Source organism: Solanum verrucosum, unplaced genomic scaffold (genome assembly GCF_900185275.1).
Source record: "Solanum verrucosum unplaced genomic scaffold, falcon-dt-bn FXZP01000049.1, whole genome shotgun sequence".
In the NCBI taxonomy this organism is placed as follows: domain Eukaryota; kingdom Viridiplantae; phylum Streptophyta; class Magnoliopsida; order Solanales; family Solanaceae; genus Solanum; species Solanum verrucosum.
The window spans coordinates 3389177-3406071 of NW_026020221.1; the positions used below are offsets into that span (position 1 = coordinate 3389177).

At 31.3% G+C, this 16895-nt stretch overlaps 1 protein-coding gene across 1 annotated transcript; it reads right to left on the reverse strand.

Moving 5' to 3' along the window:
• LOC125831406 (transcription factor MYB1R1-like) lies at positions 1 to 1587 on the reverse strand. The gene is made up of 3 exons (XM_049510610.1): positions 1148 to 1587; positions 718 to 926; positions 1 to 635 (listed from the first exon to the last, which is right to left on the reverse strand). The coding sequence occupies exons 1-3, from the start codon at positions 1482 to 1484 to the stop codon at positions 237 to 239; spliced, it is 945 nt and encodes a 314-aa protein (XP_049366567.1). The 5' UTR covers positions 1485 to 1587; the 3' UTR covers positions 1 to 236.
• Between the last annotated feature and the right edge of the window lie 15308 nt (positions 1588 to 16895).

Here is a 16895-nt window from a genome sequence, read left to right on the forward strand (position 1 = left end):
AAGCAGAAAGTCCATTGATAATTTTTATCTCCAACTACAATACAAATAAACAAGACACTAACATAATATTTGTAAAGGCAGGCATAAAACAGGTACAGTAAGCCACATATTTCTGGTCTGTACAAAACAAAAGGACCATACATATTACTACTCCACTAATAATACAACTCCCATTTGCCTTTTCTATGCTTTAGCTACTACTGTTATTTTAATTTAATAATAGAGATTCTGGTATGTCACGCCACACTGATGATGCTCTCTCCATTATTAAAACTAGACATCACTTGGAATCCTGAGTGCCTAGTAGAAGATGATGATGGTGATGACAAGGACAATGTCAACGATAACGAAGATGTCTCCATTGCTGAGCTTTGATTCAAGTTAAAGTCTGCTATTCTTGATGAATTAGAGATTGGAACAACAACAGGAGCCGGCCGGAGGAATATCGATGATGATCCATTATAATAACTTTCACTTCCTTGCCTAAGGATTGGCTTCTCAATTTGTGCTGGCCCAAAATTTACTGGCATAGATGTCACCTGAAATGCATTGATTTTGGATGATTCTACACGAGGCAATGATGGAATGGAGTGTTGTTGCCGGTTTTGAGTTTCTTCTGTCGGTAGTACAGATACCTGTTTGTCATTTAGAAGAAAATTTTAGTAACTAAAAGGCGAGCAGATTAATCAAGATGAAATTTAGGATTGAGTGAAATACCGAGTCGGTAGTAATATCGAAGAGGCTAGAACGGCGGCGCCGGCGATTGAGGTTAGTTCGCCGGAGGAAGTATTTCTGAGCATGACTTGCAACCTGTGTCGGTGTGCGAGTTTTGACGAAGTTTCTAGAGATTCCTCTCCAGTCTCCTTTTCCCACTTTCTGCAATCCCAAAAGGAATAGCTTGTGCTCTTCCTCCGTCCATGGAACTCCTAAAATTCAGAACGCAAAAATCATTACTAATTGAAATCCAGAGACTAAAGAAAACAAAATGAGATGATAGATGATCGATTAACACGTTGACTTGTAAAACAATGAAAAGACAGTAGAAATTCGAATACAATTAACAAGCAGAGATGACCGGAAAACAAGAGCAAACTTTCAATGATTCAGGGCAAAGACAAAAAAAAAAAAAAAAAAACAGAGATCTAACCTCGCTTACGCTCACGGCCACTGCCGGAGTGGTGAGGAGCAGCGTCGTCGGCAGAGGCATAACCCTCGTCGGCGGCAACTTTAGAAGAGTCATTGTTATTTCCGCTGTTGCTATTATTATTATCATTAGAATTAGGCTGCTCATACTGAGACAGATTATTCAAACTCACGCTCTTCCTAATAGGGTCTACCTTCATCCTCACGCCAAACAGCATGATCTCTCCTCCTCCTACGTCGCCGCCGACAGATACGGCGGCCGGCGCTGACTCGCCGGCGCACGTGAAAGAGTTGTGGCCGTCGTTTCCCGACTGTGAACAGCAACTCGACAACATCATCATTCTCGCAGAATCAGGAATTTATTCGAGCTAAATATAGAGATAATATATGTATATATATAGAAGACAAGATGGCTTAGGGAGGGGAGCTAAGAGAGGCGTGTGGTGAATGGAGATCAGAAAATATATAGAGAGTGGGAGACAGGTGTGATGGGTAAATAAAGGAAAATGCATGTGCTTAACTGTAACTTTATCATCTCAGATAACAACGTGGACACCATATGACGGACGGTTTATCCGATTCTTCTATTGTTTTTGTACGGTTCGGTTCTATGTTTGTATTTATCTCGAAATTAAATTAATTTATATTTATGCTATAGCAAGTTTATTCATAATAATACATCTAATAAAGATTTTTCATACACTAAAACATGATCGACTTATTCAAAATTTCAAAGATATTTTTATATTTAAAATTTAAAATTAAAATGGCTGATAAAAAATAGTCTCATCTCATCTTTTTATATTTTTTTGTCTGTTTTTATTGCAAATCTCACGTATCTCAGGTTTCGAGCGAGGGCGGCTCAACCTTAGAGCCACTAAAGCGGTGACTTTAGCCCCCCAAAAAAACAAAACCTTCCAAATTCAGTTAGCTCAAATACGAAAACATAACAAAGATGCACAAAAAAAACAAATTCGACCAGGAGGCAAGATTAAGCGAAGAACCAAAAGCACTGAGCATACAAAAGGAGGAGGAGATTACATACATACATACATATAAAAATACATTATTAATTGTGAGAAGTACGTATTAACAAAAAAAATACCCTTTACACCTTGTTTGGATGTTGCTATCGTTGTATTGTATTGTTAGAACTTGTTTGGCATTGCTGTTGTAAGGTCAAAATCACTTATTTTGAAGAAAAAAAATATTTATTTTATACAAAAAAAAAATGTTTGACTAATCACTAAAATGCTTTTAAATAGAAGCGGAAACAATTTTTCTCTTGTTGGGAGAAAACTAAAAGTTCTGATATATTAGAAAAAAAAGAAGACGTAGAAGCAGAAGGAGAAAATTATTTATTTCAAGACAAAAGTATCCCTGTCATACATACATATTTATCAATATATTCCTTATATTTATATATTACTATAATGAGTTATGCAGTAATTTAATTTGTGAAATGGTTTTTATATTTATTTTACTTGATATTTTTAATTATATAATCATCACGTTAATGTTTAATCAATATTTAATTAATCTTTTTAATCGTCTATGTATAATATTGATTGAAAATTTGAATATGTATATTTTAGTTTAATAAAATAAAAATTTAATTATAAATTTTATAATATATATTTTAAATAATTTTTAATATTAGAAGTGCATTAAAAGTATTACATAATATTATATAAGGAAAAAAAATGATACTTTAATTGGAGTATCCAATGAAGTGAAGTCTAAACACTTTTATAACAATTATGATAGTTTATTTAACAATTGATTGTATTGAAAACTATTGAAAAAAATTTCAAAAACAAGAAATTTAAACATTTGTGTTGTTATATAACATAAAATAATTTATATATGTTTATTCTTTTTTTACAAAATATTACAAAAAATGTTATACTATAAATTGAATTTTTTTTTTATTAAATTATAATCAATTACAATATTTTTTTAAAATTTTACGAGAGTAAAATATATATATAAAAAATTAAATAAATGTACTCTCTTTTATAAATTTTGGTTTTATGTCATCCATTCTATTGAGCTGCCTATAAATATAAGACAGTTTGTTGATTAATAGTTGTGGATAAAGTGCGTTCAATTTTATACTCTTGCAAGAAAGTTTTTCGGAAATAGAAAAAAATTCTTAGTCTTCTGTGCTAATTTTGGCTTTAGGCCACCCATTCTATTGAGCCGCCTCTGATTATGGGTTCAACTATATGGATTCGAGTTTTATGACTCATCCTTTTCGATATATTTTTGTTCCACGTTGTTTTAAATTTTGGAAACCTACCACTTTGTACCCTCGACATTTCGTGAATTTCAAACTTGATTGTTTTGAAATATGATTTAGTCTTTAATTTATAAAAATATTTTTTTGACCCCTTTTAAGTGAAAAATGTTTCTTATTTAGAATTATATTACTCTCAAATACATTATACACAGTAACCATAAGAATTTAACATAATACATATATAATTATATTATGTAAAAGTGTAACGACCTGATCCCGTTGTTATAGAAAAGTCAATTGGGGAAGAATTGGGGCCAGAAAACTTTTGAGTAGTAACTTTGGATTTCCTAGCCTAATCCAGATTTGGACGAAATCGAAGTCAGTGAGGTCTAGGGAAATCCGGTAACAAATGAGAGATTTAATTATGATTTTGATCACATGACTAGATAGCTAAGACATTAAGGAATCCGTGCGACTTTACGAAATTGAATTCGGGTGAGTAGAACTCCCGAAACTGATCTTGGCATGAATGAGTAGTTTCTAAGTGTCGTTGGTTGAAGGCGTGTTTGTGAAATGGGGGTATTGGAATTCTTAATATTGCTCATTGTTTCCGTGCAAGCCGCTATTGCGGGATTTCTGCCCTAGGGCGGGGACGCTGTAGTAGAGGGGAGACTGTAGTGGTGGGACAGACGCGACTTAAAGTCGGAAATAAACCCCAAACATGTTTTATTATGCAATTTTTGAACTTTAGAGCTAAGGAACAACCCCAGAGGTTTTCTTGACAGTTTTCCACCATTCTTGAGGCTAAAGGTAAGGTTTTCACTCCCCGAATCTATTTTTCGATCCGTAGAACTTGGTTTCTTGGGTGATTATTGTTAGGGAAGGGTTTTGGAACTGTTTGAATGGTAGGAAAAAACATAATCTGGGTATGGGGATCAAAAGTTTGGTCTAGGGTTGATAATGTTGATTATAATCCTGGTAATTAGGCCTCGTCTATTGATCCTTGCATTAATTGTATGTTTTTAGACCACGAACAAGCGAGAAGAATCCAGAAAGGGAAGATTCAAGTGCCTTCGGGGATTCAAGCTTGGTTTCGAGGTAGGTGATAGTTGTGATTTCATGTTGGTGTGATATATGTTTGTAATTGCTCATTATAATGCATGTATGTATGCGAATGATTGCATTATTGATCACCCTAATCATAAATGAGGATAATTGAATAATTGTATGCCATGAATCACCTCTTGTTGTATGATTGTGAGAATATACGTTGTGATTGATATTGTGGTTTGTTTAATGGATCGGGTGTTACGTTCCGACACACTAACTTGGATTGATTACCACGTTTCGACATAAATATGAAATCGGTTGCCACATTCCGGCATAAATATAGGATCGATTGCCACGTTCCGACATAAATATTGGATCGGGTACCACGAACCAGTACACTAACAATTTGGGTTTGGGTTCCATGAGAGGACCATTGAATTGTATTGTGTATCTACTTGTGTTGATTACGTTTATATCTAACCGTGATTGAGGTTGAAAGACTGTTTGTTGCTCTAAAATGGTAACCAATGGGTACTATTGAGAACGTGGAATTCTACATTGATCCTGAAAAGACTAATAATGTATATGTTTGGTATATGCCTGTTTTATAATGTTGTGGTTACTTGCATGTGTTTTACTTATTGGGATAGCCGTGCGATCCTACCAGTACACTATGGTTGTGTACTAATACTGCACTTGCTTGTTCTTTGTTGAGTACATGGCATCTTCAGGCGGCTATTGATAAACCTCAGCTAGGTGACTATTAACGTGATCAGATTCAAGGGCTGTCATGGATCTTTCTTGTTTAAGTCCACTCTTTTCAGACTCAGACTAATTGTTTAGTTTCGGGGTTATATCCCTTATTCTTAGACTTGTCGTTAGTAGAGTTTCGGTACATTGACTTTCAAATTCTAGGGGTTGTTCTTCCGCATTAGTTTGGCTAGTTTGTTTAAACCTTTGGAGTTTATGGGAACTTCGTATTTCTTTTGGTCATTTAAACTTGTTTCCGTATCTTTAAATGCATAGTTTTTGGTTAAGTTGTTTAGTCTGGGTTGTAGTAATGGTTCTCCCACCGGAGGGTTAGTGTGGGTGCCAATCACGACGGTCTGGGTCGTGACAAAAAGTTAATAATTCAATAACTTTTTAAATTTCATAAACAAAGATATAAAATTGTACATTCTAGTTAATGGAAGATTAAATATATTAAATTAAAAATTTCAAAGGCCAAAAATTAGAATTTATTGATAATTGAGGAATGAATGAGGCAAATTTCCCTTTATTTTTTAAATACGGATAGTATTACTAGAATTTGTGAAATTGGACAGTTTCTCTTCGATTGAAATATGTTAAATTATTTTCACATTTTTGCTTTTAACTTTTTTGTAATACTTTTTGGAGAGCCAATACATAACTATAATATTGGCCAGAATTTGGCTAGAAGATTAAAAAAACTATGATATTTTTTTAATTTTAAAATAAACTAATCTTTTTTTCCATTTTTTAATTAAAAGATATTAAAGTTAAAAGGATAAAAATGTTTTAAAAGGTAAATAACATAAATAAAAAATCATTCGCCAAATTCTGGCCAAATTTTTGGCCAAAAAGATTTTTCCATTCTTAAATATGTTTGTTATTACTATTGGTGTAATTTCTAGATACTTTAGGTTTATTTTTAAAAAAAAATAAAAAATGAAGATTTTGATAACTAAATGCATCATTATCATTATCAGTGCGATGACCATTAAACATCAGGAAGGAACTGGTTTGACTATTACCAAGCAAGGTAAAGTGTCCCTTTTTTCTAGGCTTTTTAGTTGAAATATCTATTATCTTTTCTTACGTTATGTTAAAACTAGGTAATGTTGTCCGTGCTATGCACGGGTACGGGCTCAATAATATAAATGGTATGTTTTGGGGCTAATAACGGAGATTTTGAAGCGATTGTTTGCGTGGATAAAGGAATAAGTTTTTTTATCACAAACTTGTACTTTATTTGATGCTATTCAAGGCACAATAAGACTATCCACATACAACATTTTTGAAATATTTTATGTTGTCAATTATCATGATTTATAGTATTTTTACGATAGATTCACTTAAAGAATGAGTGGAATTTTTGGTATTTTTTTTCAAAACATATTTTATGTTGTCAATTATCATGATTTATAATATTTTTACGCATTTTTTAAATATAAAAAACCCAAAAAAAATAAGACAAATAAATTAAAATGGACCCAATATATGTTATTTTTGTTGTCTCAATTTATGTCACACAATAAAATTTGGAGAGTCATCCAAATTTTAATTTTTTTTTTAAAAATGTTTTAAGTTATTAATTATTGTGATTTATAATATTTTGATGTAACTTTCAAATAACAACATTACTGGTCACTTTGTCCTAATTTATGTGATATGGATAAAAATACAAAATTAACCCTTTTAAAATGTCTTTCAGATATTTTAAGTTGTTAATTATTATTATTTATAATACTTTTTTGGTAATTTTAAAATGATATGTTTTATTTTTTCTGTCCTAATATATGTGAGCCTGAAAGAATTCTGAGAGTGAACCTATTTTATTATATAGCTTTTAAATATTTTAAATTGGTAATTATTCTAATTTTTAATGTTTAAATGATATATGTTGCTTCCTTTGTCCCATTTTATATAGTATAAATAAAATTCCCCAAACCAACTAAATTTTTAATATATTTTTAAAAATATTTTAAATTATTAATTATTGCGATTTATAATATTAAAAAAAAAGTACAAAACTTGTATCAGCCTAAAAAATGACCACGATAATTCGAAGCCTACAGAAAGCAATATGGTTGTACGTAATTTTTAAATACTTAATATATATTACTCCACTTGTCTCAATGTATGTAGCATTGATAAAATTTCAAGATTCAATCAAATGTTGTTAATTGTTAACATTTATAATACATTTTACGTAATTTTCAATAATTTCACATTAAACAATACATATTACTACTTTTGTCTCATTTTATGTGACATTGATAGATTAATTTTAAGAATCAGTCAATTTATTTTTTCTGTTTTTTTAATAAATATTTTAAGTGGTCAAAATCACGATTTATTGTATTTTATACATAATTTTTAACGATAGATTAATTTCAAGAATTAATCAAATTTTTTAAATGTATTTATTTTTGAAATATTTTATGTTGTCAATTATCATGATTTATAGTATTTTTACGCAATTTTTAAATATAAAAAAAAATTAAGACAAATAAATTAAAATGGGCGCAATATATGTTATTTTTGTTGTCTCAATTTATGTGACACAAATGAAATTTGAAGAGTCATCCAAATTTGCATTTAAAAAAAAATGTTCTAAGTTATTAATTATTGTGATTTATAATATTTTTATGTAACTTTCAAATAACTTACATTGCTGGTCACTTTGTCCTAATTTATGTGATATGGATAAACTTACAAAATTAACCCTTTTAAAATGTCTTTCAGATATTTTAAGTTGTTAATTATTATTATTGATAATACTTTTTTGGTAATTTTGAAATGATATATGTTATTTTTTCTGTCCCAATATATGTGACCCGGATAGAATTTTGAGAGTCAACCTATTTTATTATATATCTTTTAAATATTAAATATTTTAAGTCATTTGTAAATGATTTATTATATTATATTATTATATATTATATTATATTTATTTCTACTATATAATAAAAGGGGTTTTATTATGATATTATATAATAGTAGAATATATATTATATAAACTCCTTTTATTATATAGTAGAAATTACAATTACAAAATTAACCCTTTTAAAATGTCTTTAAGATATTTTAAGTTGTTAATTATTATTATTTATAATACTTTTTTGGTAATTTTAAAATGATATATGTTATTTTTTCTGTCCCAATATATGTGACCCGGATAGAATTTTGAGAGTGAACCTATTTTATTATATATCCTTTAAATATGAAATATTTTAAGTCATTTGTAAATGATTTATTATATTATATTATTATATATTATATAAACTCCCTTATAGTAGAAAAATAAATATATAGGAGTATTATATAGTAGAAAAAATGATTTATTATATTATATATTATATATTATATAGGGAGTTTATGATTGGACATCACAATGTCCCATCATAAACTCCCTCTTATATAATAAGAGAATTAAGGGAAATACTTATCGTTCCTATATTATTATCTAATCTCGATTTTAATTCTTGTAATATTCGCTAAAGTATTTCTAATTTTCAATTAAACAAAATGAGTGATGAATGATTACGTATAACTGTCTTAATACAATGACAGCCGTCAAATTTGTTGGTAAATTTAACTTTGATATTTAAGTTATGATTTATATTTTAACTGAGCATCTGAATATATAATAAAGTGTTTTTATTTGACTTTTTTCATTCAAATTTTGTAAAAAAATAAATTTGTGTTTGTTCTTAAGTGTCAATTACGTGGATATATTGATCATATAAAATATGATATTTTCTTTAATTATACACATTATCCTCAATTGAAACAAGTATGAGGGTCTATGACTTATTGTGACTAATACATATAAACTATAATTAAAGAATGTGACATATTTCAATTGATTAACTTATATGTATAATATATTTGAAAACACACTCAAAATTTAAATAAAAAATACTCCATCTAATAGAATAGAAATATTTTATTATGTCGAGTGCTTAAATATAACAAACAATAGTTTAAATATATAAATGAAATTTATCGACAAGTTTGTGAGACTGTCAATATATTAAACATATGTCTCTTTATTTTTCCTCATCCAATGTTCAATATTCGCACTAAAGCATAATTGATTCAAACTCATGCCACATTAGCTATAAAGTTAACACAACTCTAGAAGAACATATATGTTCATACTACAGTCTAGTAATATTAATAAAAGTTTGTTGCACAAATAAAAATAAATTGTTTTTTTTTTCACAAGTATTTTTTTCTTTTTGGTAATGGTTTATGATTAGTCATGAATGATTTTGTTTTTAAAATGTCAAAGATTCAATTAAACAGGTCCACCTACCAAATTATAACATTATCTTTATTTTTGTAATAAAAAAAGGTCGTTCCAACTTAAGATAATATGTAGTGTACTAAACGTAGATCAATAATTCAATATTAACATGATTAAGTTTCCTTCACAACATTCAAAATTGTACGGTTAACTTATAATTATCAAAATTATAGGCACAAGTTGATGGGAAAAACAATAAAGGATCACGTGAAAAAGAAATGGTTAGCCTATTGATTAACTGACAAACTTGTCTACTAATCATATTTAATTAAGTACGATATTAGTAAGATGCCTTATTATTGTAAATAACAGATCTCGAAATTAGCTTTAGTACTAGAATACAACTAATGGATGGGTATGTCCTTTAATTTCACAATTATTTGAATTAAAAAAATAAATAATTATTCAAGATAATGTACTTGATTTTAAGATAACTATTTTTATCTGAAAGTGCCATTAATCTTTATTAGCAACCACAATATACCCCCTACCTAATTATCATCTTACCCCATTTGAGATTTATTTACTCATTATCAATCAACTAATTCTTTAACAAAAGACCATTTTGTTTCTACTATTTGACGTACAATGATTTGGAGCAACAATAAAATTATCTCTATATGATTTATATCACATGTTCGAGCCGTGAAAATAACCACCAATACACTTGGATAAATTGTGTTCATCACACTCCTTGAGGTGTAAGTTGTAACTACGAGCATTCCCTGAACTTTACTAACATGAAATATTTTGTGCATCAAATTGTCCTATTTTATATACGAGTAACTCCCTCGATTTTTTATTTGATATATATGACAATAATATTTCCTAGCATGACATGGTTTACGTCGCCATTATAATATCATCTAACAAATTCATTAAACTTTATTCATAGATATATTGAATATAAAAATTGACATGTGTAAAAATAGAAGTTTCCTTTTTTTAATTTTTTTATTAAATCATGAGGGGACTGGGATTAAAGATTGATGCAGACCACAAAATGATGAAAGATTAATAAGTACAATGGCCTACCAACAAGATAATCCACTTAATTACCCTTAATTATATGAGTTTTTGTAGTGACAGATGATTTCTCAAACAAAAGAAATGGACAATAGCATAGCACAATTTACAAACGTTTATTTTCACGTGAACATATACTACTGTATGTGTTTTTATATGCATACAACTAAGCACTATATAGGTACAATATGATAATTTTATCAAAATCACCCTTATTTAATATAAGTTGTCTAAATATTAAAAAATGAATACTATTTAATAGCAAGGGTAAAATAGGTACAATAAATTATTCATTAATTTTATAAACTGAATAAATATTGTTGGACATCTCAAAATAGTATAGTAGACAAGTAAAAATTGATAGAAAAAGTAATATGTTATGATTTTATCAATTAATATGATTTAGTGTAAACATAGAACGTGAGTAAAAAAATTTAATCGCAGTTGAATGTCATGGGTTTAATAATTAATGGCTCCACAACTTTAACAACTTCCAAACCTAACTCTACATTTAACTACAAAGATTTTTTTGTCGTTGTAATCTCTTCCTTATCTTTATTTTTAAACCTTTAACTTACACAATGTAATTTACAAAACTTCATTTTTATTTGATATGACAATGTGAAAGTGATTATTAACTATTTGATAGTGAGACATAATTATTTTCCTATCTAATACAATAAATAATATGATCCTTCAACCATTATAATATTGAGCAACCTTTTGTTCAACCAAGAAGAAAATACAAAACCAAAAATCAAATTGAAGAATTTTATATATCTTCTTTTTAGTAACATATTTTCGTGAAATTATATTTAAGCTGTCGGTTTTATTAGAAATATATCTTAGAGTGATTGTATATTATTTATTTTCCTTATTTACAGATTTAGTTTCCATAGTCTTAGCTTATTCATAACAGTAAAGATCCTCACTTATATCTTAGATTGATTGTATTGATTTCCTTCCTGATCCTTATGGATCCACCCTCATGTATAAATACAGTAAATTACTTTATGGTATTAGAGCTATTCCGCTTAACAACCAAAACATTTTTTGGGCATTAATTTTTTTTTCAACAGTCATGGCTCCTTCGAACAACACCTCTGATTCCCTTCCAAACCCAACAAATGAAACCACTTCAAATGTTTTGGCACCCTCCAACAACATCATCTCTTTGAACAATAATGACCAACTTATCTCCATCAACGCCGCTGCCCAAGCCCCATTGAAACTCACCACCACCAACTACCAATCTTGGCAATATCAATGGAAAACACTACTTGCTGCCTATGATTTTCTTCAGTTCATAAATGAACCACCATCCACCACAGCTATCTCGATTTATAGACGACAAGGCCATCTCATTAGAAGTGCCATGGTTACATCCCTTTCACCAGAAATTATACCATTTGTTACTGATGACAAAACTTCCTATGCACTTTGGCAAAACCTTGCCACGACTTATGCGAAGCCGTCACGTTTTCGCATAATGAGTTTGAGAGAAGACTTGAATACTATTCAAAAGGGAAATCTCTCTATTACTGTGTATTTGCAGAAAATCAAAGAGATTTGCACCAAGCTTGCTTCAGTTGGTGTTCACATCTCTGCTGATGAAGTTTTTCTTCATGTCGTACATGGCCTTCCTTCCGAGTATGATAACATTGTCTCTGCACTTTGTGCTCGTGAAACAGTCATAACCTTTTAAGAGCTTCATGACAAGTTGACTGACTTCGAAGCTCATTTGACTCGTCGGTTATCCCAAACTGTGGCGCCAATCATGGTGAACTTTGCTGCTAAACCTCCCGCTTCTACCAACTGAAATTTCAATCGAGGTACCAATAACTCACGCTCCAATCAAAGGAATTTCCCTCATTCCAATCGGAATGGAAATGGAGGTTATCAAGGAGGTCATTCTGGCGGTCAAAATAATCGACCCAAGGTCACTTGTCAACTGTGCGACAAACCTGGCCATCATGTGAAGCAATGCAGTAAATTACTCTCCATTTTATCCGTAGTCACAAGTATTAGACCCAATGGTTCTTCAAGCAACTTCAACCGATCCAACGATTAGCAGCCCAAAGCTAACTTTGCTGCACAATCCACCAATGCAGATCCAAATTGGCTTGTCGATTCCGGTGCCTTTCACCATGTTACCCAAGACTTACAAAACCTTTCTTTTCACTCTGAATATGATGGCAGTGAAGATGTCATGCTTGGTGACGGTAAATCTCACAAGATTATCCATACATGATCTACTTTTCTACCTTCTTCCTCTACCCCTCTTAATTTAAGTAATGTTTTATGTGTGCCTCATATGAAAAAGAATCTTATCTTTGTTTATAAATTGTGTAGCGATAATCATGTTTTGATTGACTTCTCACCTTACTTGTTTGTTGTGAAGGATTATTGTACGGGGGTACCACTGGTAGCAGGGAAGCCTAAGGGCGGTGTGTATCCATGGCTTTCCAATTCCACTCTCCAAGCTATATCTAATGCTCAAGTCAACACCACTTCCACCACCACCGCTCCCAACTAACATTGACGTCTCGGCCATCCCTCCACTCCATTTCTTCGACATATTTTAAAGCTTTTGAATATTTCTTCATCTTTAGAGAAGAATTTTTTTTGCAATTCTTGTAAATGCAATAAAATGCACAAGACTCCATTTTATAACTCCTCAATACAAAGTTTTGCTCCTTTAGAATATATTTATTCAGATGTTTGGGGTGCTGCACCAGAAATATCTATTGATGGTTTTCAATATTATTTAATATTTGTGGATCACTATACGAAATATATCTGGTTATTTCCTCTAAAGAGAAAATCTGATGTTTCAATTGTGTTTCCAAAATTCAAACGAATTGTGGAGAAATTATTTCAAAAGCCCATCATATGTTTTTATTCTGACAATGGCGGAGAGTTCCTTCATCTCCGTTCATTCTTTGAAGAACACGGGATATCCCATTTTCTCACTCCTCCCTACACACATGAACACAATTCTACTGTCGAGCGTTGTCATCACCATGTTGTGGAGACAGGTATCACATTATTACACAATGTCAATCTTCCTCTAAAGTTTTGGTCTTATGCCTTTGTGATTGTTGCCTACTTAATTAATAGGTTGCCTACCCAAACTTTAGATGGAGATTCACCTTATTTCAGATTATATGGTACTCTAGCAAACTACAACAAACTTTGTTGTCTTTGGTTTTTTATGTTATCCATGGTTGCGTCCTTACAATCAGAATAGATTACAGCCTCGCTCTACTCCTTGCATATTCCTAGGCTATTCACAAAATCAGAGTGCTTATAAGTGTTATGATCCTGTAAATTCTCGTCTTTATTTATCTCGTCATGTTGATTTTGTGGAACACTTTCTCCCTTATATGTCTCTTGAACCAACAGAAAGCAGACCCCAAAATGACACTGTTGACTCTTGGGTTCCCAACCACTTTGTTATTCCTCTTACTCGTGACTAACCTTCATCTATCACCTCTCATATGGCCTCTACTACACCGCATCTTGGTCCCACATCTTCCAGCGGAGCACCTGACAATGCTTCTTCATCAAACGGAAATGGGAATTCATCCAGTCAATACTTAGGTATGTTTCTTTCTCATTCATCATCGTCTATGAGTTCTACCTTTTTTGAACCCTCCTTACTTGATAACATAAACGAGTCAATCAAAATTCAACCATTCAACCCTCTCATCCCATGACTACACGGTCAAAGAATAACATCCGTTCAGAAGTTATGTCTAAGTGATACTGTTCATAATTCTGCCAATCTCACTATATCACATGTCTCACTATTAACCAAACCATCTCAATTATCTCCAACAACCAAAACCTCCACCAAGCCAAAACAACATTCTTCCCTACCCAAGCCAATAGAACCTCGCATTGTTTGTCAAGCTTTAAAAGATCCAAATTTGGCGTGTTGCTATGAATGCAGAGATTCCAACATTGCAAAGTCAAGGCACTTGGTCTCTTGTGCCATCTGTCCCTCATGCCAAATAGGTATTTCGTGTTAAATATAATTCAGATGGTAGCATTGGACATTATAAAGCTCGGTTGGTTGCTAAAGGTTAACTTCAATGACTTGGTGTGGATTATTTTGAGACCTACTCACCTGTTGCTAAACATACTACAGTGAGAGTTGTTTTTTCTCTCGCGGTCTCTAAAGATTGGTCGCTTAGGCAATTAGACATTTCTACATGGGCATTTATCAGAAGAATTTACATGTCTCAGCCACCTGGATTTGTCAATGAGAAGTTTCCTAATCATAATTGTCAATTACACAAGGCTATCTATGGCTTGAAGCAGGCTCCACGCGCCTGGTATGATGAACTAAAAGCCTATATTCTGTCTCTTGGTTTTCAACACTCTCAATGTGATCATTGTCTTTTCATTTATGCAAAATCTGGTGTTATCATCTATCTAGTTGTTATGTTGACGATCTCATAATTACTGGAAATCAGTCTCACTATGTTGAAGAATTTATCAAACAACTTGGCACTCGGTTCTCCATAAAAGATTTTGGTGATCTGAATTTCTTTTTGGGAGTTGAAGTCATTCGTTCACCTCTTGGTCTATTTCTTAGCCAACAGAAATATCTATGTGATATACTTGACAGAACCAGCATGGCAGATGCAAAACCAGTGAGGACACCTATCGTTTGTGGTTCATGTCCAGGTTCCAATGCAGTACAGAAATGTAGTTGGAAGCTTGCAGTATTTAATGTTTACTCGTCCAAATGTTATTTTTATAGTCAACAAGTTGTCTCGGTTTACAAGTTGTCCCACGACAACCCACTGGACCATGGCAAAACGTGTTTTGCGCTATCTAGCTGGGACATCAGACCGTGGTCTATTTCTTCGAAAAGAATCTCCTCTTTTACTTCATGCCTACTCTGACTCTGATTAGGCTGGTGATCACGATGATCGCTCTTCTACTATAGCCTATGTTATGTTTTTTGGCTGTCATCCAATCTCATGGAGTTCTAAGAAACAACGAGTTGTGGCTCGTTCCTTGACGGAGGCAGAATATAGGGTAATCGCCTCTACCACTGTTGAACTTTGTTGGGTGCGTAATCTTCTCAATGAGTTGTCTGTTACTCTCGCTAAGCCACCGGTCATCTACTGCGATAATCTTGGTGCTATATACGTTTGTGCTAACCCTGTATTCCACTCTCGCATGAAGCACATTGAACTTGATTATCATTTTGTCCGCAAATTAGTCTAGCAAGGTATTCTTCAGGTTTCTCATGTTTCCTCAAAGGACCAACTAGCTGATATGCTCACAAAACCTCTTTCAAGTGGATCTTTCGAGGTGTTACGTTCCAAAATTGGCATCTCTGATCAACCTACCATCTTGCGGGGCATATTAGAGATATATCTTAGAGTGATTGTATATTATTTATATTTCTTATTTACAGATTTAGTTTTCATAATCTTAGCTTATTCATAACAGTAAAGATCCTCACTTATATCTTAGATTGATTGTATTGATTTCCTTTCTGATCCTTATGGATTCACCCTCATGTATAAATACCCTATTCATTATTAATAAATCAGCTTTTACCTCTTCAGTAAACTACTTTAGGTTTAAGCATATTCACATAAAAATATTGGGAGGCAGCTATGGAGATTCTATATTTTCTTTTTCATTTTTTGGGGTCAAATCATAAGATGTGTCCGTACACATAAAAATAAGGAGCAATTAAAAGTGGGATCTTTTTTGAAAATAAAATGTAAGGGTAAGGGTAAGTGGTGGGTGTCCAAATTCACTTTATGACTTTAACACTCTACCATTTGAAAAAACCTATCTATATAATTAGGAGCAGAATCAAAATTTAATTTAATTTGAAAAAACATATCAATATAATTAGGAGCGGAATTAAAATTTTAATTTTATGAGTTTTAAATTTTATAAGAAAATTTCAAGTGCTAGTAATTGAATTCCAAACTTAATATATTTATACATATTAAGTAACTTAAATTTCTGATTACAAATATATTGTCTATGCAAAAGTTATTGAATTAGATTGAATTTATATCTGGACTTTTAGTTCTGCCCGTTCATATAATAAGAAGGTTTTTTCAATGTCGTAGGATTTTATTTTCCTATCAATTATTATAAGACTCTTTAGTCTTTTATGACACGCTATCTAAGTGATTACATGAATTTTTATTTTTATTTTTTAAAATGATCACATCAATTTCTTCTTTTTTAAAAAAAATAAAATAAAAATAATACTCGTATGTGAATTTTGTTTTGGATATGATTCACTTTTCCTAACATAAAACTTACTTTTATGACAAGAACATATTACTATATATTAGAAGAGTCTAGGATTTACTACCATTGTTCCAATTA